Source organism: Macrotis lagotis, chromosome X, assembly GCF_037893015.1.
Source record: "Macrotis lagotis isolate mMagLag1 chromosome X, bilby.v1.9.chrom.fasta, whole genome shotgun sequence".
NCBI classification, from domain to species: domain Eukaryota; kingdom Metazoa; phylum Chordata; class Mammalia; order Peramelemorphia; family Peramelidae; genus Macrotis; species Macrotis lagotis.
Window position 1 is genome coordinate 683892572 of NC_133666.1, and position 23808 is coordinate 683916379.

The following is a 23808-nucleotide window of genomic DNA, read 5'->3' on the forward strand; positions in this document are numbered from 1 at the left end:
TGGGACCAGAAACACCCGGGACCAGGCCTATAAATATCCTCGGTGCCACCCGTCCCGGAGGGGGAGTGGGCCTGTTGTTCCAGATGTTGTGAATCTCTGCCATGGCAACGGCAAAACAGGATGTGGCTTCTGCTCCTCGCAAGGAACAGTGGAAGTGCTCCCGACCCAAGAAACACGGTGTTCCCTGCTGTGGGTTGCTCCCAGAGGGGCCGCCCCAGCCCTGTGCCTGGCAGCAAGTCATTTCCTTGGTGGGGAGAGGGCTGGGGAGCTGGAGAGAGGTCCAGTCACTGGGACTGGCCTTTCATCAGGGGTCAGAACAGTGGCGGGGGGGGGAGACAGGGTGAGTATGTGTGGGTGTATGAGCGTGTGTGTGTGTGCTTGTATGAGTATGTGTCTCTGTGTGTATGAGTGTGCATATGAGTGTTTGTGTGTATGAACATGTGTGAGTGTGTTTGTCTGTCTGTGAGTGTATGAAAGTATTTGTGTGTTTGTGTGTGAGTGTATATGTTTATGTCTGCGAGTGTGTGTTTGTGTGAATGTGTTTGCCAGTGTTTGTGCATGTTGGTGTGTGTGAGGATGCTTGCTGAATGTGTTTGTATGTGTGTGAGTGTGTGTGAGTGTATATATGACTTGTTGAGTGTGTGAGCAATAATGAAAGCTAGTGTTTGTGTTTGTGTGTGAGAGCATCTGTGTGTGTTTGGATGTGTGGGTCTCCGTGTATATAGGAGTGTGTGTTAGTATTTCTGTGTGTTTGTGTGTACAAGCATGTGTGAGTGAATGTGTGTTTGTGTGTCTGTATCTGTGTGCATGCAAATGTCTGTGAGTGTAGGTGTATGTGTGAGTGCTTGTGCGAATGTGTTTGTATGTCTGTATTTGGATGGATGTGACTGTGTGTGAGTGTGTATATGAATTGTGAGTGTGTGAGCACATATAAAAGCTAGTATTTGTGTGTGTTTGTGTGAGTGTGTTTGAATGTGTGGGTCTCAGTGTATATAGGAGTGGTTGTAAGCCAGGATTTCTTTGTGTGCATGTGTTTGTACGAGTGAGGGAGTATGTTTGCATTGCGTGTCTTTGTCCATGTATTGTGTGTGAGTGTATGTGAATATGTGAGTCAGTCTTTGTTCATGCATGTGTTTGTATGTGATCATGTTTGCATGTAAATATTTGTGTGTTAGAATGTGTTTGCTTGTGAAAGTGTTTATGTATGTTTGCATGCCCTGTGAGTCTGTGTGTATGAGCATGTATGTGAGCTAGTGGTTGTTTATGTATGTTTGTGTGAGCATGTATGTGAAAGTTCCTGCATGAACACATGTGAGCATATGTGTGTGTAAAATCTGCCTTCCCCTCTGTCCTTGGACAAATCATGGAGCCTCCCCAAGACAGTAATGATACACAGGAAGAAAAACAGTCCCTAAGGAAAAGACTAGAGTCAGAGGATCTGTGTTCAAATTCCAACTCTGCTGCCCACTCTCCATGGGGCAACTTCGGTCAAGTCATTGGGCTTTGCTGAGCCTCAGTTTCTTCAACTGTAAAATAGAGGAGGAGGAGGTCAGACTTGCTGCGTCTGACTTGATAAGTCCATAGATTTAGAACTAGCAGTGTGTTGAGCACTGACCTTGGAATCAGGAGAATGGGAGTTCTAATCCTGCCTAGACACTTGACTCTTACTGACTGTGTGACCCTGGGCAAGTCACTTAACTTCATCACCTCACATCCAGGACCATCTCAGTTATCCTGATTCACATCTGACCATTGAACCCAGATGGCTCTGGAGGAGAAAGTGAGGCTGGTGACAGTCTAGACCCCTCACTTAAATCCAACTCACATGCTTATCATGGCCTCACCTCCCTGATGTCAGGGTCTTCTTGGAAAATGAAGGACAAACAACATCTTCAAGTTCAACCCTACCATTTATTTTACTGATGAGGAAAATGAGGTCCAGAGAGATGAAATAACTTAACAGGGGTCACACAGCTAGTAAGTGTGAGAAAGTACCTGCATTGGAGGAGAATTACTGAGAATTATTTATTGCAATGAAATTGGTCCAAAAGATGGTGATAAGGTACTGTGACCCAGGAAAGTGACAGTTCTCTAGGTATGGCAAACAACCCATCTCATGGTATTTATGACTGGAAAGAACTCGAGACTAGAGTGTCCAATCCAGCCCCTCAGAGTCTTCAGAGAAGGAAACTGAGGCACAGAGAGGAAGAGAGATTTACCTAAAGTCACATGGCCAGTGAGTGGCAGGGTAATGGGTCCTTATATTGATGATTTTTTTTTGGACCTTTGCTTTTTGAAGAAGACCATGACAGCAGGGAGGTGATGCCATGACAAGCATATGAATTGGATCTAAGTGGGGGGGGGGGGGGGGGCTGTGCTGAGGCACCAGTCTCACTTTCTTCCTTGGAACCATCCAGGTCCAGGGACCAGATATGGATCAGGACAACTGGAGATGGCCCTGGATGCAATTTATTACATATTGAGGATCAAATGGATTGGAAAATATGTTCTAGTATTTATTTATTTTTTTAAAAATTATAGTTCACCATTGTATGGAAAGATGGGCCAGTCACCTAAGGGGGTCATTGGTGGTTGATACATGTTTGTTTGTTTGTTTGTTTGTTTAGGTTTTTGCAAGGCAATGGGGTTAAGTGACTTGCCCAAGGTCACACAGCTAGGTGATTATGAAGTGTCTGAGGCTGGAGTGATACATGTTTTAATCCATACAATGTCCAAAGAACTCAAGGACCATCGTCTCAAATAGCATTCACAGAAGGATGGGGACAAGTTAGTCAGCTATGAATCTACTGGGACCTGCATAGTTCAGGGGAGCAGCCTACAGAAGCTGAGGGCCAAAGTGTCATCATCTGGAGCCCCGTTTGATGTTTGACCCAGAGGAGGGGCTATTCTGAAAGTACTAATACTGCTATTGATAAAACAATCTCTTCTTTTCTCTGGGGCAGATAAAATGGACCTTGAAAGAAAAAAAATGATTTGAATAATGGATCTTATTTTTCTGTTGTTGTTCAGTTGTTTCATTCATGTCCCATCCCCATGACTCCGTTGGGGTTTTCTTGGTAGAGATATTGGAAGGGTTTGCTCATTTTACAGATGGGGATACTAAGGCAAACGGGGTTAAGTGGCTTGCCCAGCTCGGAAGTATCTGAGGTCACATTGAATTCAGGAAGGCTCTGGGGCCAAAGCTTTGTTCACTGAGTCACCTAGTGACTGGTGTTCTTTTCTTTTGATTGAGAAACACTGGAGTTTCTAGCCTAAATTCTGAAAATTAAAAGGAGCTACATTGTTCCTTTTAAAAAAAAAAATTGCTTCCCTTGTTGGGATCGAATTTTTCTCTTCTCTTCAATTAGTGGGGTGGTCTAAATGGTCTCTCCCAGATCTGACATTTTCTATCATAAGGTCCAATTAGATCTCACATTGCCCATTTAAGGCCCTCTCAGCTCTCACATTCCCTGTTCTAAGGTAGAAGTATAAACATACACTGTTTCAACCTTCCCACCCTCTTAGCCTTTCTAGACTCATTGCCTACTCCAAGAAAATGGATTATTTTCTCAACTTGAGTCCCCAGGAGCCACCACCCATATGCTTTTCCTCCCAATTCCATGCAAAGAGGGTCAGAGGTGGCCTTTGCAAAGCCTTCTGGAGTCTATAATCACCTTCAAAAAGAAGGATTGGAACTCAGTTCCCCTTAAGTGCCCACCCCCATCCCCAGGAAGAGGAGAGAAAAAGAGTTCATGGGAAGAACCAATGTTCAGAGATCTGCACTTAGTTTGAATCCTTTGCAAGGTGCACTGGCCTCTCATCCCAGGCCCTGTGTTCTGCCTTTAAAGGCAAACAGTTTGAATGTCTCCTCCAGGACTTGTAAAGAGGCCAGTTTGGGCCTTGAAATGGTTCTTTCTGTAAACTACTGAAGTAAGGACAGTGGCGGTGTTTACATTGGCAAGGGCCAAGCTCTGTCTGAGGGCTTTTGGAGATTTGGCACCTAAAAAAATGACCTGTGGGAGCTTTGTAGGTTTGATGTATCCAGCTGAGATGGATGATCCCTGAGAGACCAAACGGTCCAGCTTTTGTAGGGGCCATAGGATTAAGAAATAAAAGAATGCTAGAGATTTTAGAACAGGGAATATCAGAGCTGATAAGGGCCTAAGAACAGGGAATGTCAGAACTGGGAAAGAAGTAAAAAGGGGAAAACTGGAGCCTGATGGGAGGAGAAACTTCCTACGGAGGAGAATCATCCTCAAATGCAATGGACAGCTATCTCTGGGGGTAGTGGGCTCTCTCTTCCTGGAGGTCTTTGAGCAGAGGTGAGGTGACCTTTGCTGCATTTCTTTGGGGTAGGAGATAGACTAGATCATTACTGAAAATAAATTTAGAACTGGAAGAGACCAGGACAAGGTTAATCACTTTCATGGTTGAATGGAGTATGGATGGGATGGGAGAGATTGTAAACAGGAAGACCCTTGGAACTAAGATCCCTAATCATCATCTTTTAGAAAAACCTCTGGGACTTGGGAACCTGGCAATTCCTTCTAGAGGAGCTATAGCTTCCCCATCTACTGAAGAAAGTTCTCATCTCCAAAGACCTTGGCTCCATCCAGTGGCTCAATAGATACAATTTTATCAGTGGAAAGGCCATCTGCTTTGCCATTGCCCCTAAGGACCATGGGGACTTTCCATCTGTCCTTTGGCCAAATCCTTCTCTATAGGTTGTTGTCTTTTCCTATGGGAATGTGAGCTGCCAATTGATATCTCAAACCCAGCATCTCCAAAACTAAATTCACTGTCTTCCCCCTCAAAAAACCTTTCCTTTTCTTCTCAATTACTATGGAGAGGACTCAGCAGATATCACATCCAACTAGCAGCCCTGAGTGAAACAAGGCTGGAAAATGAAAGTCAGCTTGATGAAATTGGAGCTGGATATACATTTTTCTGAAGAATCCACAGTGAAGAGGAGCACTATGAAGCTGGGGTAGGTTTTGAAATCAAAACTAATCTAGTCAACAAGCTCGAATGTCTTCCAAAAGGAATGAAAGACAAAAGAATGACAATGAAATTGCCACTAACAGGGAAAATGCCATACTGCTATCATCAGTGTCTATACTCCCACTATGATGAACCCTGATGAAGTCAAAGAAAATGTTATGAAAACCTGGAGATCCTCATCATCAATGTACCAAAAAGAGGACAAATTTATAATTCTAGGTGACAATGTGAGAGTAGACTTAGATTACCAGACATGGCAGGGAATCCTTGGGAGGAATGACATTGGAAACAGCAATAGCAATGATCACCTGCAACTGAAGACTTGTGCATCTCATGACCTTCTCATTCCAGTTACTTAACACAATAAAACTTCCTGGATATGCCCTCATAGCAAACATTGGCAAACAATAGACTATGTAATCATAAGGAGATGAGACAAACAGGATGTGAGAGTGACAAAGGCAATATGTGGTGCAGAGGGCTGGACTGATCACAGACTCATCTTCTCTAAGTTAAATATTCATATTCCACCAAAGTGGGCAGCCCCAAGGCAAAATGAATACTAGAAGAATTAATGTCAAGAGATTAGAGTGTCTCTCTGATCAGAAACAGCTTGTTGCTAGCTTGGAGGGAAAACTGAATCAATATACAATTGGCAGCAGTGGAGCAGAAAACTAATGGGCAGTTTTCAGAGATTTTGTGTACAGCACAGCACTTGCTCATCTGGGCCAGAACACTCACAAACACCGAGACTGGTTTGATGAAAATGATGGGGAAATACATAAGCTGCTAAATGAAAAAACGAGTATTCCATGGGTTTACTAGCAGGATACTTCATCCATTTCCAAGAAGGCGGCCTTTAATTCCATCAAAAGTAAAGTATAAGTGAAGTTTAGATAGGTGCAGGACTCTTGGATGAGTAAGCAGGCAGATGAAATTCAATTTTATGCTGCTAGCAACAATCCAAAGTGCTTTTATAATGCTCTGCAGGCTATTTATGGGCCAAAGACAGATGGAGCATCTCAATTGCTCAGTGCTGATGGAGCCATATTGATTAGTGATAGAGACATGATCCTAGAGAGATGGGCTGAACATTTCCATAGTGTTTTTAATAGATTGTCATCAATCATTGCAGAAGCAAGTTGAAGCCAATCCATGCCTAGCTGGAGTTTCAACTGAAGAAGAGGTTTTGAATACCTTTCAGCTCCTTTCCTGGTGCAAAGTACCTGGTGCTGATTCTGCTCCAATTGAGATTTGCAAGATGGATGGTCCATTGCTCATACAAAAGCTGACTGAAAATTTTATGGCATGAAGTTATCCCCCTCCTCAGGAATTCAAGGATGTCTCCATTGTCCATCTTTATGAAGGTAAAGGGACTAGATTGTCCTGTGAAAATCACAGGGGTGTTTCATTTTTAGTCAATGCTGGTAAGATTCTTTTCAGAGTCCTGTTCAATAGGTTGATCCTTCATCTGAAAGATGGTCAGCACACCATCCATATGTGGAACCACCAATTACACAAATGGAAAAGTTAAGTTCACTTACCTTGGCAGTATCCTTTCCAGGGAGGTATACATTGTTAGTGAGGTTGACACCCACATTGCCAAAGCTAGCTCAGCATTTGGGAGGCTCTAAAATAAAGTGTGGGAGAGGAGAAATATTAGACAAACTGAAGGTCCACAGAGTTGTTGTGCCAACCTTATTGCTATATTCCTGTGTTAACCAGTCCCATGCTAGGAAATGGAAACATTTCCACTTAAATTGTCTTAGAAAGATTCTGATGGCAGAAGATGCCAGACATTGGGGTCCTTTCATGAGCTAAACTGATAAGCATTCAAATGCTACTATAGAAAGTGCAGCTAAGATGAGTTGGCCATGTTAGAATGTCAATTGTATGCTGGCCAAAAAGATTATTTTATATAGAACTCACACAGGGTAAGTGCTCACAAAGGGGTCAAAAGAAGGGGTACAGGGACACCCTGGAGGTGTTTCTTAAGAACTTTGGAGTTGATGTGCAACATGGGAGACACTGGCACAGAATTGCCCATCATGACATGCCCTCATCGAAGAGGGAGCTGTGCTCTATGACTAAAGCAGAATGGAAGCAGCTCAAAGGTAAAGTGAAATTTGTAAGTTTAGAGGACCCATCCCAGGGATTCACATGGACTTTTGGCCCTACTTGTGACAGAGCATCTGAATTCGTATTGGTCTGATCAGCCACAGTTGGACACATTGTTTTTTTTTCTCTAACAGAGTGATGTCATTTTAGTACTTTGATAGCAAAGGACTAGAACCAATTTTATGACTCTATCCATTCACTGTATTCCTTAAAAATTTTCCCACTCCAGTCAATCCCCTACTCGGTTTTCAGAATGATCTTCCTAATGTGCAGGTATAGGGCCAGCAATAAGAGTTCATGTCCTGAAGTCAGGAGGACCCTAGTTCAAATCCGTATTCAGACACTAGCTGTGTGACCCTGGACAAGTCACTTAACCCTGATTGACCCCCCCCCCCAATCTAATGTGCAGTTTTAACCATGTTATCCCCCTACTCAAAAACCACCAATGGTTCTCTTACCTCCAGGATCAAATGCAAATTTTCTGCCTTCACAACAATCTGACTTTCTCCTACCTGTTCCATCTTTTTTATACCTTATTCTCCTCCATATACTTTATAAATCAGGGACACTGCATTATAAATACATATATTTATTCCTCAACAAAGACACCATCACTCATCTCTGTATTTTCATTGGTTGTTCCCCATTCCTTGAATGATCTCTCTCTTCTTTCTCTCCTTTCTCCCTCTCTCCTCCTTCCTCCCTCATTTCTCTCCCCTTCTCTTCTCTCCCTCCTCCTCCCTCCAATGAAACTCATTTCTTTCTCCTCCCTTCTTCCCTCCATCCCTCCTTTTCTCGTCTCTCCCTCTAATCTCTCCTTTCTCCCTCCTCCTCCCATCCTCACTCCTCCTCCTCCTCTTTCCTGACTAACTTCTTTGGCTTCTATCAAATCTCATCTCAAACTCCATGTTCTATACAAAGTCTTTCCCAGGCTCTTCCTGCCACTGCTAGTTCCTTCCCTCAGAGATGATCTGCAATTTAACGTATCTTTTACAATAGCTGCCTGCTAGTCTCACCCCAGTTAGACTGTAAGCTCCTTGAGGGGAGGCCTTTGTTTGCTTTTCTTTGTATCCCTAACAACTAGATGATGTCTGGTCTATGGAAAAGAGCCTCAGAAATGTTTGTTGATCTTATGTGACTTGACTCAGTTTCTAAACTCCACATTTTAGGTCGACCGGGTTATTTTTCTTTGGATGCCTTTGCTTTCTTTTTTTTAAAAACTTCATTTATTTAAGGCAAACTTGCCCAAGGTTACATAGCTAGGTAATTATTAAGTGTCTGAGATCAGATTTGACCTCAGGTCCTCCTGACTCCAGGGCTGGTGCTCTATCCATTGGGCTGCCTAGTTGCCCCAATGTCTTTGCTTTTTAACTATTCTCTCCAGACAAGTTTCTCCTGAGTTCCTCTCCTTTAGGTCCAGATGAAAAATGTCACTTCTTCTTTGAACACTAACATTTTTTTTTTCTTACTGTGTTAATGGCAAAGTTATAAAATGGAAAAAAAGTAAAACCAGTCCTCAAAAAGCTTACATTCTGGGGGAGGGGGTACCCAGAGAAGGAAGTACAAAGATGCTTTAGAAAATTTAGAGAAAGAAGATAAGTCAATAGATGGATCAAGTACTTACCATGTGGTTGGTATTTTGCCAAGAACTCTGGGGCTGCAGCCCTCAAAGAGCTTACCTTCTAATGTGGGACTTCAAGGGCACATATGATCTGGAGTAGGTTGAGAAGCCACACAGTAGCCTGGTTCTGCACAAGATAATGTACAAACTTAACTTAGCAGACACTAGAGTCTCAAGGACAGACAGAGTTGAAGGCCAAGGTTCTGGAGAGGAGAGAAGAAAGCCTGGGGAGAAGAGACAACTGCTAGCTGGAAGGTGGGAGTTGGTTGGCAATGAGGAAGGTTAAAGAAGGCAAACCAAGAGGGTGAAGGCCCTCAAGATGCAATATTGGTTTAAGGAACTAGGGATTCTGGGCCTGGAGATGACTTGGGACAAATAATAGTCTCTTGGCCCCAGAAAGCAGAAGTGGAAGTAGTAGATTTAGACCTCTCATAAGGAAACATTGGGCAGCGAGGTGGCACCATATTGCAAAACAGCACTAGGTTCAGAGTCAGGAATACCTAAGTTCAAATCCAGTTTCAGACCCTTACTAGCTGTGATCCTGAGCAAATCACTTCACCCTATCTGCCTCAGTTTCCACATCTGTAAAACAAACTGGAGAAGGAAACCACTTTAATACCTCCTTTAAGAAAACCCCAACTGAGGGGTCATGAAGAGTTAGGAATGAACAACAAGGAGACATTTTTAACAATTACAAATACCCCAAAGAGGCTTAAAGCCTTGGGAGATACTGAACTAACTCTCTCTCTCTCTCTCTCTCCATTGTTTTTAAGCTGAGACTTATTAAGGAGAGTTATTGTGGAAGGGACACATTCACAGTGAATTCGATGGTGTCTGAGGTCACAGTCAGTTCCAACCCTGAGAGTCAATGACCAGGAACCTGATGTTTTGGAGGCAGGAGTCAATCTAGAAGGGAAGGTGATAATTGTGATAATTACATCTTAAACTTTCCTACAAGACTTGGTGCTCCCCAAGGAGCTCCCAGAGATTGTATATCACACAGTGTGGGCGGCTAAGCAAGTTTGTTGAATGACTGCTGGATATGTCAGAAGCTGGTGAGAACCTGGGCTTCCTGCTAGCAGAGGTATAATTATCTGTTCTGAGACTTAGGGGTGAACAGCATTTAACTTGTTCCCCAATCAACTTCTTAAGTCAAATTTAGATGAGCGGAGGTGTATGTTGTGGGGGAGAGGGGAGCCCTAAGACTTCAGGGAACCTTTGTGAGAAAAAGAAATTGGGATCTTGTCATAATGACAGGGGGAAACGCACCCTAGGGAGTTATTGCTGGGGAGCACTGTGGAGGTGGGGTTAGATTGGAGAAGAGTTCATCTGAAATATAGCCACCAAGAGGAGAAAGACTAATTATTCTTGTTTACTCTAGGGGAAAAGTTCAGTGTGAAGTCCTGCTCCATAATCCCTCTTCTACCTGGTGCTTTTTGACAATGCTGGATTCTGATATTCAGAGATGAGAATTTGGTATTACCAATTCAATGATTACGTATATTAATAAAAAAGGACAGAGATATAATGTTCATTTTTAGCCCCAGAAATATGAAAAGTGCCAGTATCACTCGAATTTCAGCGCTCTGGGCGAAAACACCATTGCTCCATCCCAGGTATTTCCCTATCTACCAACTTTTGAGTATAGAAATTGCTAATAAGGCTTCATTCACAAGCTGCAGTTGTGATTCTTGTGCTGGCTTTGTAGCCTCCTATCTTAACAGGCACTTCAATGGAATTTCTCAGTAAACCCAATAACATTGATGATAGCTGTTGTATGTGAGGAGCTGGGGACCAGAGGACTGGCTTCCTGTCAGTCAGGGACCGCTGACTGGCTTCAAGTACTCAGCCATACCACAGAGCACACAATTGGAAACAGGTTCTCAAGTCATTTGTACATGAAGAAAAAGTTTATTTTCTTTATGAGAAGCACACATTATATATACACATGGACCAAAAAAAAAGTGCATTATTCATCTTCTACCATAAATTCACAGTACAAAAGATACTGCCTCTTAAATATAAATGTAAAAAAAAAAGACCAGAAGGAAACTGATGAATATTGATACCATAATAAGAGTAATGGGTGCTGACAGCTTTTGGTTTCTCACTTACCCCTTTGGAAAAGTCAGATGCTAAGTAGCCTGGGCTTGGTGGAAATGGGAGGTGGTTGGTGGTAGATAAGTTGACTTTCATTGACAAACTCTCAAAGACCAACCAAAAGGGGCGGGGGGGAAGGCTGGCTCAGATATCAAAGGAAGAATAAAATGGTTTATGTTGGGGGCTAGAGGGCTGGGCAAAGTAGTAGTTATAATTATGATGCCCTGCTGAGTTCAACCTCCACTTGTCAATGACCCCAGAAGAGGAACCCTAGATTAGGACTCCAAATTCTAGCCCTGACCAGGAATATTCTGGTGGGGTGATCTCAATGAAGCCATTTAATACAAGTGTAGACCCTGAATTGGGGACCTTAGACCTCAGGGGATCATCTATTTCAACCCCTTCCTGGAACAAGAATTCCCACCCACACCTCTGTCCAAATTAGAAGGTTGGATAACATGGCTTTCAAAGATACAGAGGATCCTCTTTGAGGAATCCAAAAAGGAAACCATAAGTATTGCTACCTGCTTTGAGATTATTGAGCCGGTCAACCTGTCACCACCAGTGAGTACTGATGTTCTCTGGCAATCAAATTTTAGATCTTCTGAGATCCAGAGACAGGCCTTTGGAATTTCCATCCCAGACATGTTCACATGCATGCACATCCCTAATTCAACGGAAGAGGAGAAATGCAATGATGGAGCCATGATATGCCCAATGTCAAAACAGTGGGCTGTCCCCAGAAACTGAAAAAAGCCTTCATCTGTAGGATCAGTGGAGTGGAACTGTTTAGCATAAATACACAGTATTTGTAAAGTATCATTAAGGCACTCAATTGTAAAAACTATAATTACAGTACAAGGTTGGAGGGAGGGGAGACAGCTCTTCTCATGCAGCAAAGCTAAGAAACCACCAAGCAGGGGAGGGCAAGGGAGAGGAGAAGGACTCAGTCTAGTTGGGGACACTCTTTTTAAAGATGGCATGCCTGGTGGACCTGAAGACTACAAAAAACAAAAACTATCATCCTACAAAAACCTCTATTTCCAAAGGACAAAGTCACAATATGGTATCACTAGGGCTCTTTCAGGCTGATGGTGCATGAGAGAGATTTGTATGTGGGAGAAATAGGTGGTGAATAATTATTGGGTTCAAATTGTCTCTATATCCATATATCTATAGATACATATATGCATATTTATAAATATTCACACATCTGTGAGTTAAATCCACACCCAGGCGTGAAAGCATACACCCATATTCACCAGAAGGACATGACTAAAAACACATACAGTTGCACATTAGGAATCAAGCAGCAGCATCTGGCATGCAGTGGACAGCCAAAGCATCCATGATGAGATGGAGACCACATAACTCTACCTTGGCTGGTAAGAGCCCACCAAAGATCAGATCAATGTTTATTTCTCTAGGGAGAGTTCAATGTCTCCAGGCTAAGGTGCAGGAGTCAAGAATGGGACCTGATATGTGGCTGGCCAAATGGAGGCAGAGGCACAGCTGTATTTTCTATCACAAAGAGCGTCTAGGGTGATAGTCCTTGGAGGGTGTGTGTGTGTGTGTGTGTGTGTGTGGTGATGTTGAGGACAACGAACACACAACATCACACTCTGGGACACCTAGAACAATTTGTGTTGTGGCATATAGAGTGGGCAAGATGGTTAGTGCAAGCACAGTGGAAGGTGACTTTTTTTTTTTAAATTAAGTTTAAAAATTTTTTTCAGAAAGATAGGGATGTGTCCTATTGCCTTGTCTGCAGGAAAAGTTATGTGGACTAAGACTGAGAATGAGATTGATTTCACTAATAACTTGTGCACTTGTGGAGTTGGGAAGCATCTCCAGAGCTCTTTCCCTATCACTATCACTATCACCACCACTACCACCACATTATAATCTGCATACTGCCCCATGATTCTGCACTAAGAAACAGGGACAATTGCAGGAAGGCAATTAAAACTGACTCATCCTTGAAATGGAATACAATTGGGGAAACCAAGGCAAGCAAATGACCTTGTATGAAATATTAGAACGAAGAAATAAAAGCCTATATCTGCTGAAGACAAAATCAGTCCCTAATATCCAATGTGGGGTCCTTTTCATTCTCAGGGTTTTCCAAAGCTTTAAAATGAGACAGGGAAGGGAACCTCAATACATTTGCAATATGCATAGGATCACAGGTTTGGGAACATATATTCCCTCTTTACAGATAAGGAACTGATACCCAGTGACTTATTCAAGGTCACATAGCTAGTGAATACAGGCAGGTCCTTTAACTACAAAACCAGTGCTCTCAAGTTTTACCAGTAGCTATCATGAGATTTGAACAGTGGTCTGTGGGTAACCCTGAGAAAAAAATGGAGGCAGCCCAAGAAATGAGGCTGAACTCTCCATGTTTCCAGCCCATTCACTTCTTTTTGACCCAGGACCTTGGGGATTCTATTTGCCCAAGTCTATGGTTAATCTAAACCTTCTGTTCTCTATACTGCTAATGCTAAACAGGCTCACCCTCTCCAGCCCACCCCCTTCTCTGGATGATGAGAAACCTTCAAGTCTCTCTCCCACTTTGCTCTTCCCAAATGGAAGGGCATCTCTAGCCCTGGCACCATGTTTGCTGATGCCAAAACTGATCTCCTTAAGTTGCTGTAAGAGGACCCACAGATAACAGCTTTCTCCCTTAAATGGCAAAAGAGGAGCTGCATAGCTCTCCCAATAAATCCTTCTGGAAAATAAGTTACTCTTCAAGCACAGGGTCATGGACAGAAAACAAGTTTTCCATCACTACCCCTTTTTAAAGACTATTTTAACCTGAAAAGCATTCTATCATGAGAAGTGATTTGGCAAAAAGGTGATAATCCTCTGAGAATAGGCTTAAGTTTTTTTTTTTTGGTTGATGGAAAAAAAAAACAGGTCTAGATTTGGAGTTGGAAAGACATGGGTTTGAGACCTGCTGTTGGCACCTACCAGCTCTGTGACTCTGGGCCAATCACTTCTCTCAATGTCAAAGCAACTCTTTTGAAGGTTTGAGCTTGCATAGTTGCCAGGAAGGAAGAGTTTCTCTGCATTGATTAAAATCACTAATTAGGACCAAACATAAGGGCAGATGGCAAATTTCAATGGGGAAAGGGAAAATTTTGGGGGTGGGGAATGGATGTTTTAAAAATAAGATAGGAGATGGGAAGGCCCTGAAAACATGAGCATTCCTGCCATTGGATAACCCCAGCCCACAATGCTTTCTTGTAGACCTTGTGCCTTTCTAAAATAGGGTAGTAAAATAATAACAGAAGTAGGTTGGAAAGAGAAAATTGGGGCAGCTGGGTGGCACAGTGGAAAGAGCACCTGGCCGGCACAGTGGAAAGAGCACCTGGCCAGAATCAGGAAGAACCGAGTTCAAATCTGGCCATATTAGTTTTGTGATCCTGAGCAAGTGACTTCACCTTGTTTGCCTTAGTTTCCTCATATGTAAAATGAGTTTGAGAAGCAAATGAATGGCAAACTACTGTATCTTTACCAAGAAAACCCAAAATGGGGTCACAAAGAGTCTGACATGACAGAAACAAAAAAAGAAGTTGAAAAATATTAGTAGAAAGTTAAAATCATGATGTTTTGGAAAGAGTAGAGAATTGGAGAGTTAAGGGCTAGGAGGGAAACATTCTAGCCAAACATCTTCATTTTACAAATAAGGGGGAAGTGACTTGCTCAAGGGGAGTAAAGAGTAGAGCAGTGCACTCGGGTCCTCTAACTCTAAAATCCAGGGATTTTTTCCACTCTCCTAAAATCACTGAGTTTAGGAGTTTTTAAGGGGGGTTCTGAACTTGTTTTTGAAAATATTTTGACATGCATAATGAAATAAAATTGGCTTCCTTGATAATCCTGGGCGTTGCAGAGTTGGGAGGACCTAGGAATGGCAGGCTCCCAAACTAGAGCAGGTGCATTGGGGTTGACAGGTCCCTCAGCTCACTCTTTCCATTTCCTCGCATTCTCCTTTATTTCACGAAAGCTTCCAGATTCCTGGCCCAGGGCAAAAATGTCATTATGGAAAATCTCCAATGTAGACTCTCCCTGCTCCCAGCACCCACCCTGTGGTCTGTTCAACAAACACAAAGAGAGGATGATGGCTGAAAAGTTTGCAGAGGGGGAGGCCCTGGCCAAGGGAACCAGAAAGGGCCTGGGCCTTCTTTCAGCGTTAGGTTTTCTGAAGAGGGCAGTGGGGAGGGCTGGGCAGTTTAAGTCCTGTGACCCTTTGGGGAAGTTCTTCCTTAAGGCCTTTCAATGGAGCGCTCCTCCTTCTAAGGTTATTGGCCGCCTTCCTCAAGCCCAAACCTGTAGTCTACTTTTTTGATGTTCAAGAATTTCCTGCTCTGACCATAATCCCTAGGACTTTAGGCCTGAAGTCAATTTTAATCTGTGTTGCCCCCACCCTAATTTTCCCCCAGGGTCCTTCCAGAGCCAGATCCCATTATCTCAGAATAGAAATGGTAAAAAGAATGGTGTTAGAATTGAAGGAGGGGGGGATAGGGCATTAGAGAATGAAAAGGCTTAGAGAATGTCAGAGCTGGGGGGGGGGGGGGGTGACTTAAAACAGGGAATGTCAGAACCAGGTAGAGTCTCAGCTCAGGCAATTCTGCACAACAGAGTCCAAGGGACCTCAGAACCAGAGCTATCACTAATTCTATCTACCTCCTCATTCTATAATGAGTCCTTTTGTAACTGATAGGGGAACATGTGTAAACATCTCTGAGTCCTTTGGGAACTGCCCTTTTGTCTCAGAGAATTTGTTCTGGGAGGAGACCCTAGAAAATTCAGAATTGACCCATCTGAAAAAATAAAGTAAAATAAGGGTCCCACAATGACCTCCATTTCCTCCTGATATGGGAAATCAGTGTGAACTGCTGGCCCTGAGCTGTTGGATGTTGGTAAAGAAAAGGCCCAAAGTAAACAGAAGGGAATTCTGGGTGCCCCCAAGGACCTCCTATTATCAAGATAAATTATGAGATAATATTTGTGAAACACTTAGTCCAGGGCCACACAGTAGGTGCTTAATAAATGGTTGCCTACTTTCTACATTCTAGCCAAACATCTTCATTTTACAGATCTTGCAGATCTATTAGGATGGATGGAAACCCTCATGGAGGGTGACACAGTGTACAGTGGGGAGGGCTGGCCCTTTTCCTGAGGTTGGTACATCCTTATGGTCTCCATTAAAGAACCACAGAAGGGAGACTAAGAAAAGTCTAGGACTCACCTGCCCACAGACCCCCGATCCAGAAACACCAGAGTTTTTAAGACATGAAACTCCAAGACATTGAGATCAGTCTAAGGAGAGAATTCAGTAGAGACCAAATGGTGGAATCCTTCCCCTCCAAGTCCTCCAAGATGGAGCTCAAGTCTGGGGCAGCCACGGTTGACAGTGTTAGAATGTGGCACCCATCTCCCTGCCCACCTTCCCTTCCAAAAGCATAATCTACAACCCAGATGCCACTTCACAGTGGGATAAAATTCTAGGCAATCAACCTGGATAATGCCCAGGGACCCCAGCACTCCTACATCTTCCCTGATTCCCATCATTACCACTCTGAAACGTTAAACAGAGGTTCTGTTTCTAATATGATTTAGAGTACCAGAAAAACCACACTTTTGGTTTGTGTTTGTTTGGGAAAAGTCCCTTCTGACATGGTCATTATCAGGAACAAGCCTTGGGGGTTGCCAGAATTTTGTTATGTTTCTTTGTTTTTTTTTTTAAATGAGAACAAAAACCCAAATGAAACAAAAATAAAACAACAAAACCCGGCCAGAACAGAGGTAGAATTGATGCCGCCCTAGAAGTTTTTCCACAAGAGCCCAAGTGAGGTGGGGCTCCCTATGGTCGCCATGATGGGATCACCATGATTTCTGTAGGCTCTGGAAGCCAGCTGGGTACTGATGAGGGAATTTGCTTCTCCAATACCATTATTCTGGAAATGATCAGTCTGGGTAGTTCAGTTGTATGACCTTTGAAAATTCCTGGATCTTCCAGGCCATTCAATTCTTGTGCTATGTATTTCATTAGTGATTCCCTAATCCAAACCCCTTCAGCAATGGCCTGAAAGAGGAGGAGGGAATCTTAAAAATAATTTCAGTTTTAGATGATAAACCAAGATGTCAGAAGCTGACAACATAATGGGGAGGACATGGGAAAATATCAGTCAGGGGGAGAGAGGAGGGACAAAAGTCTGGGTCAACTTCTGCCCATCCAGAGGGTGCTTGTCAAGTTTCCTGGGGCAGGCTTCCCTGGCAATTTCAAGGTCATGGATGGGTTCCTAGGGGCTGAAGGTGGCTCCCGTGACAGAGAAGGATCATTTAGTTTGGCATCCTGAGAGTCCACAATGGTTGACACATCAGCCTCGCTGGACAGATCCTCTGAGGAGAAATTGAGGCTCCCGAGCTTGGCCAGGGAGTGGGAGCGTTTCAGTGGGGAAGAGACGGTCAAGCCGGCCAGCCGGAGGCGAGTTTCGATCTCCTGGGTCCGCTGCTTCACCAGGCCCGGCTTCCCTCGCACACTGTGGATGCTGTCGCTGCTGGAGCTTCGGGTTAGATTGGAGCTCATGGAAGAGGAGGTGGGAGTGTAGCAGATGGTCTTGAGAAAATCTTTTGAGAAACTGCTGGTGTGGTCCAGCCGGCAGAGAAAGGAGGGCCCAGAGCTCTTCTGGGAAGCCCCTTCCAGAGGGAGGGCAGCCTCCAATTTCTCAGAGTCCCCTCCGGCTTCTCCAGGGGAAGGAGGAGATGCCAAGGGGCAAGCCCCACCCTGGGGTGGGGCCAGCTCTTGGCATTCTTCGGGGATGCTGGCTTCCAGCCTGTTGCTGGGGGGGCTGTCTCGGAGCTGGGACGCGGCCTCGGCGGGGATCCCCTTTAGGCGCTCCAGTTCTTTGGTGTGCTTCCGGACCAGGCCCGCTTTCTGGAGTTGAATGATGGACTCCTGATGCTGCATCAGATAGCTGTTGGCTGTGGGCTTGGCCAACTCCTTATTGAACAAGAGAAGCCTCGGGTCCCTGGTGACCCTGGCATCTTTTTTGGAGGCCGGGTCTTCTTTGACTGTCTCCAGGCTGGGGAGGCTCCTTTCGCAGTGAGAGTTCTTCAAGAGGCCGAGTGACTTTGCCAGGACTTTCTGAGCTTCCTTGGGAGGGTCTGTGAGGCCACCTGGGGGCTCGGTGGTAGGCCGTCCAAAGGAAGCTGCGAGCAAGGCTGTGCTGCTCTCTCCAGGACCTGGGGAAGGTCTCTCCAGAAGCCGGGACTTGTTGGATGCTTGGTCCACTGGGGAAGGGGTAAGATGGGGCAGAAGGGAGGGCTGGCTACAGATGGCAGGGGAGTTGGGCTTCTCACGCTGTTCCCCGAAAGTCTCTGGTGCTGTTCTCGGAGTGGAGTACATACAGTCAGTACAGGACTGGTAGGAAGGCTTCACTTTGTTAAGGATTCCAAATATGGCATCATGCTAGAAGGAAATAAAGTGCAATGAGACAGGGTATGGGAACATCTCAATGGAGAACAAACATGTTCATTCCTTTCTATAGTGGGCAAAAAGAGAATGAATTTCTAGGGAAGGAAAAGTGAGGAATTCTCATGTCACAGGCCAGGGTGCTAGGCTGGAATCTGGAAAACTCGAGTTCAAATTCTGCCTCTTGAGCCTTACTAATTGTGTGACCATGAGCCTCTGCTTTACCACCTATAAAATGGGGATAGTGATGTCTGCGGTACCTCCCTCATGAGTTGTTATAAGGCTCAAACCAGTATGATATGGTGCAGAGAAAGAGGGATGGAGTTGGAGTTCAAGGATGTAGGTTCAGAACCCACCTTTACTACTTATTAGTTGTATGACTCTGAACAGGTCCCTTACTCTCTCAAGACCTCAGTTTCCCCAAATAGCTAATGAGAAATTTTGACTCGATCATTTAGAAGATTCTCTCCAAGACCCAATATATCCCAGGATGGTAGTTTTGAAGTTGAAAGGAATCTTAGATAGAGATCATCTAGTCCAATCTCATTTTGCAGTTAAAGGAAACTGAGTCAAAAAGAAATGATATGACTTAGCCAAAGCTGTATTTTTGGTAAGGGACAAAGCCAGAATATCTGATTATAAATCCAGTCCAAATGCCTTATTTTATTTTCCAAGGAGGGAGCTAGGTCCAGTGGATTAAACTTAAAAGGTTTGAGGAATCAGGGCTGGGGTTCAAATCCCACCTTGGATACATATCAGCCAGGTGACCCTGGGCAAGTCAGTGAACCATTCTGTACTTCAGTCTCCCCAGATGTAAAAAGAGGAGGATGAAGTAGATGTCCTTAGAAGTTCCCTTAATCTCCAGATACAGGATCATGACTTTCTGTTTTCTGTGCCTCAATTGATGGTCTTCCAGCTCTAAGTCTATGAGCCTATGAAACCTGGGTTCAAATCCTGTTCTAGTCACTTACCGGCTGTAAGACTGTAAGGGAAGTCTAACCCTCAGTTTTCATTCTGTACAATGAGGCTCTGAGGATCCACCTCCAAAGGTTACTGAAGGCACCAAATGTTGGGGAGCCAGGGAGTAGAGTGATTAGGATTGAATTAAGAGGGGTTGGGGAAGCTTTCCTGTAGAAGGTGGGATTTTAGTTGAGAGTTCAAGGAAGCCTGAGGGACTGGAGATGAGAAGAGAACACATCATGGCATGGGGGATGATGAGAAGCTGAGAGAGATGGACAGTCTTGGCCTGGGTCATGAAGGGCTTTGAAGGCCACAGCATCTTGTGTTTGATTCTGGAAGTCATCAGGAGCCATGGGAGGCTTCTGGGTGGGGGTGGGGGTGACAGAGCTATGAGCCTTAGGAAAATGACTTTGATGGCTGAATGTAGGATGGAGTAGTGTGGGGAGAGACCTGAGGCAGTAGATCCCCCCCCAGCAGCTATTGCAGTGGTCCAGGTAGGAGGTGATGAGGGCTTGCCCATCACAGGGGCAGTTTCAGAGGAGAGGAGAGGACACATTCAGGAGATGTTGTGAAGATAGAATCAATAGGACTGGTCCAATTATTGGATATGGGGAGGAGGTGAGACAGTATGAGGGATCCAGGATACCCCTTTCATTCAAGCCCAGTGGACAGGGAGAATAGGGTTAGCTTTGATAGTCATAGGGAAAGTGGGAGGAGGAGACAGTTTAGGGGGAAAGAGAAGGAGTTCTGTTTGGGACATGGTGAGTTTAAGGTATCTCTGGGGCTGTGAAGCCAAGACTCTGGGAGCAAGAAGCAAGGAGCTCTGATATCCTTCTACCCCCCCCCCCCCCCGACTCATCTGTAAGAGGGGAAAAAGATCTGCTACATCAGATAGAGCTGGAGTCTGGAAGGCCCGAGTACACATCTACCTTCAGATACTAGCTGTGTGGCCTTGGGCTAGTCACTTAACCTCAACCTACCTCAGCTTCCCTATCTATAAAATGAGGATAATACTAGTAGCTATCTCCCAGGAGGGGGGGGGGAAGAATCCTATGAGATGTTTACTTGTAAAGTCTTTGGGAGATTTAAGGCAGGGTATAAACGCTAGCTATTAACATTGCTGGGGTTCTGATGCCTAGGACAGTCCAATTTGGAAAAGAATGCAAGGACTGCAAACCAGGAAAGTCGTTTTTTGCTCGAGATCACATAGCTAATTAGTCACCCAAGTGGGCTTTGAACTTAGCTCCTTTCCAAATATGACGCTCAGCAGGGACTCCATAAATCCTAGTTGATTCACCGACTCCCATTGCCACACCTTCAACTGCAACAGAAATAGAACAGTGAAGGAATTCAAGGGTGAAAGACCCCTGGAGACCACCTAAAGCCAATCCTCTCTTTCTACTGAGGAGGAAACTGAGGTCAAAGGATGAAAAGGTCCAAAGAAATCCTCGGGTTCAGTGCTGTCATTTTCCAAAACAGATATGAAGTGACCTACCCTGGGTCATTCAGCTAAGAGTCTAAGGTAGGATTTGAACCCTGGTCTTCATGGATTCAGTTCCATCACCATGCTGCCCCTTCAGAGATGTGACTTGGTCAAGGTCACATGAAGCTGGAAGAGAGCAGCCTGGAACATTGGGGGGAGGCAGCACTGTCTCCCTTCTCACAACATTTAGTGTACCTCAAAATCTTCAGGGCAGCTCCTCTTGCTATTGTTGTTATTGACGTTTTCTTTGAGGTTGAGACGGTTTTCTGGTGGCTGGGCCAGGGGTCGGGCCCGACTCTCAGTCCCCGGGCTCTCGTCCGGCTCCATCTCCTCCACCTGAGCCATGGGACCGCTCAACCCCCTGGGGACCCCAAACTCCAATTTCTTCCTGACCTCCCTGTCACCCGGACCAGACCCTTTCCGGGTATGTTGGATTGGTTCGGCCGCTGGTTCATGACGCTCTCCTTCTAACAGAGCATCTCTCTCCAGGTCCTCCAAGTGGATGAAGTCGTTCCCATTGTCTGAGGAATTGGGGAGGGGATCTGAGAGCTGGCGGAAGCAGTAGGGGAAAGCTGAGCCTCCTGGGGCTGGGCTGTCCAGGAGCCCCGGGTGCTTGGGGCTGTCCAGGGGGACCAGTCGGGCCTCCAGGTCAGCATCCAAACTCTCCATCAGAAAGGTCCCAGGGCTGGGAGAGTCATCGGCCCCCTGGGGGAGGCTGCTCTCTGTCTGCTGCCTCCATAACTTGTTATGGCGCTGTTTGCTGTGGGGAGAAAAGGTAGAGGGTGGTCAGGTGGGAACCATGGCCTTGGCATCAGGGGCCTGACCTGGAGCTTGGGAAGAATTGAGTTCTCATCTTTTTTTTTTTTTAATCACTTATGTGGTTACCATCTGACCCTGGGCCTCGGTTTCTTCATGGTTTACAGGAGGGGACTGGACAAGATGATCCTTATGGTCCTATCTACTTTAGTTTTCTCTTCTGAGGTCCCCCATCTTTGATATCTCCTGTTCTAAGGCCCCTCCCAGCTCTGATATCCTCTAAGACCCCTTTCACCTCTGACCTCTGCTGTTCTAAGACCCCCTCCCAGTTCTGATATCCCCTGTTCTAAGATTCCTCCCAGCCCTGACATCCCTTGTTCTAGAGCCCTTCCAGCCCTGACATCCCCTGTTCTAAGACCTCTCCCAGCTCTGACATGCCTTCTCTAAGGCTACTCTAGTGCTAACATTTTTTCTAAGGTCTCTTCCCAAACAAATTTGACAAAAAATCTATCCTATCAATCATGTCAGTGGGGGAAGAGCCAGGAATGGGTTCCTGAAGGATCCTGAGAATCACCAGAGCCTAGGGCCAGGCTCTCAAGTTAAGCAGGATCCCAGTTGCTCCTTCGGGATTTAGGCCTCCAATTGCCTCAAAAGAAAAACTAAATCCTCTCAATGTGCAAGAGGTCACGATTGCAAGAAAGACTTGGTGCTGGTCACAGGCAAGCCAAGAAGGCCGATGCATTTGGAAGCCATGCTTTCTGGTCTCAGATTTCAGGTCCAACATTTATTATGCAGTTAGAAGCCTAAAGAAGCTCCTTCCCCTCCCTGAGCCTTGGTTTCCCAATCTTCAATTCAATTTAACAAACATTTATTAAGCGTTGACCATGTGCCAGTAGATACCTAAGAAAGAGAAAGACAGACCTGCGCTCAAGGAGCTTATAATCTAATGAGGAAAAACAACATGGTCAGTAGGAAGGGGAGGGATTAGAAGACCTGGAATGTCTGTTCCAATTTTAGATCTATGATCCCTCTTGGAGTCTTAGACTTCCCAAGGGAGAGAAAAGTCACCCTCCAAAAAATGCCCTTTCCAACCCCAAATCATAGAGGTGCTCCCCTGAGTTTGACCTTCAAAACAATGGGTCCCAGGGATACTGAGCAGGAAGAGGCTGCCTAGAAATAATCTAATCTACCTCACCCCCATTTTACAGATGGGAAAATCAAGGCCCCAAAAGGGGAGCTAACTTGTCCAAAGTTACCTCTGCCAGAGCTTTGTAGAGAACATGATCATTGAGAGAGGGGGCGAGTGGATGGAGCCACCTTAGGAGTGAGTATCCTCCACCTGCTTCCAGGCTTGTGACTGGGTCACGGTGGTTCAGTCAACCAACCAACTGACTACCTAGAACTTTAGCGCCTTCCCTTTAGTGGAAGGTATTATTTATTAAGATAGATACATACATTATCTCCCAAGAGCACAAACAACATGGCGCCAGATGGGACACTACCCGTAACTCCTCACTTATCTCCACTGCTTTTCAGCAGGTGAGAATGGGGTAGGAGTAAGGAATTATCCCTTCATCTTACAGTGGAAGATGCTAAGGTCAGAGAGAACCCCAAGAGGTGGGGCAGGGACTCAAAACTCAGAGCTTCTGATATCACCTCCTGTTTTTCTATGATGCCAAGGAAACCTCTTCAGTTTTAATGACTGACTCCCAAATTAGTTCCCAGAGGAGGTGGCCATTCAGGGGGGGAAGGGAACTGGAGGGGGGCGCCAACATGTCTAGTCTTCCTAAAGTCTTCCTTCCCTGGCTAGTGAGGCAACTAGAGTCTTCCAGTAGATGCATCTCTGGACATGGTGGGCTGGGAGGCTTTCCAGGTGAGTGACCCTGGGCAAAGCACTTCACCTCTGTCTGCCTCAGTTTCCTCTTCTGTAAAGTGGGAACAATCTTATCTAGAACGCCTGCCTCCCAGACTGCTGGGATAATAGCTTCAAGTCATTACAACCCTTAAAGTGCTCTGTAAATAGCAAAAATGAATGATATTAGAGGCAGCCCCAAACCGCCATGATGAAGAGGCAGGGAGGATCTGGAACTCCAGTTCGAAACCCGGCTCTGCTACTTAATCCCACTATGGTCTTGGAGAAGTCACTGACCCTCTCTGGACCTCAGTTTCTCCACCTCTAGATGAGACTAGAAGCTTCTGAAGGTCCTTCTAGTGGGACCTTGAGCCTCAATTTTCCAGCTGTAAGATGTGACCCTGATGTCCCCTCCAGCTCCAGATCTGGGAGGAATA

General features: G+C 45.0%; 1 protein-coding gene across 4 annotated transcripts in view; it reads right to left on the reverse strand.

Moving 5' to 3' along the window:
* Positions 1-10640: 10640 nt before the first annotated feature.
* Positions 10641-23808, reverse strand: part of SSH1 (slingshot protein phosphatase 1) — a 102441-nt gene continuing 89273 nt past the window's right edge. For all 4 annotated transcript variants that reach the window (XM_074206079.1, XM_074206078.1, XM_074206077.1 and 1 more), the window contains 2 exons: positions 20959-21523; positions 10641-18317 (listed from right to left, as the gene is read on the reverse strand). In XM_074206079.1, coding sequence (XP_074062180.1) covers positions 17067-18317; positions 20959-21523 — 1816 coding nt within the window. In that variant the 3' untranslated portion in view covers positions 10641-17066. The remainder of the gene's footprint in view (positions 18318-20958; positions 21524-23808) is intronic.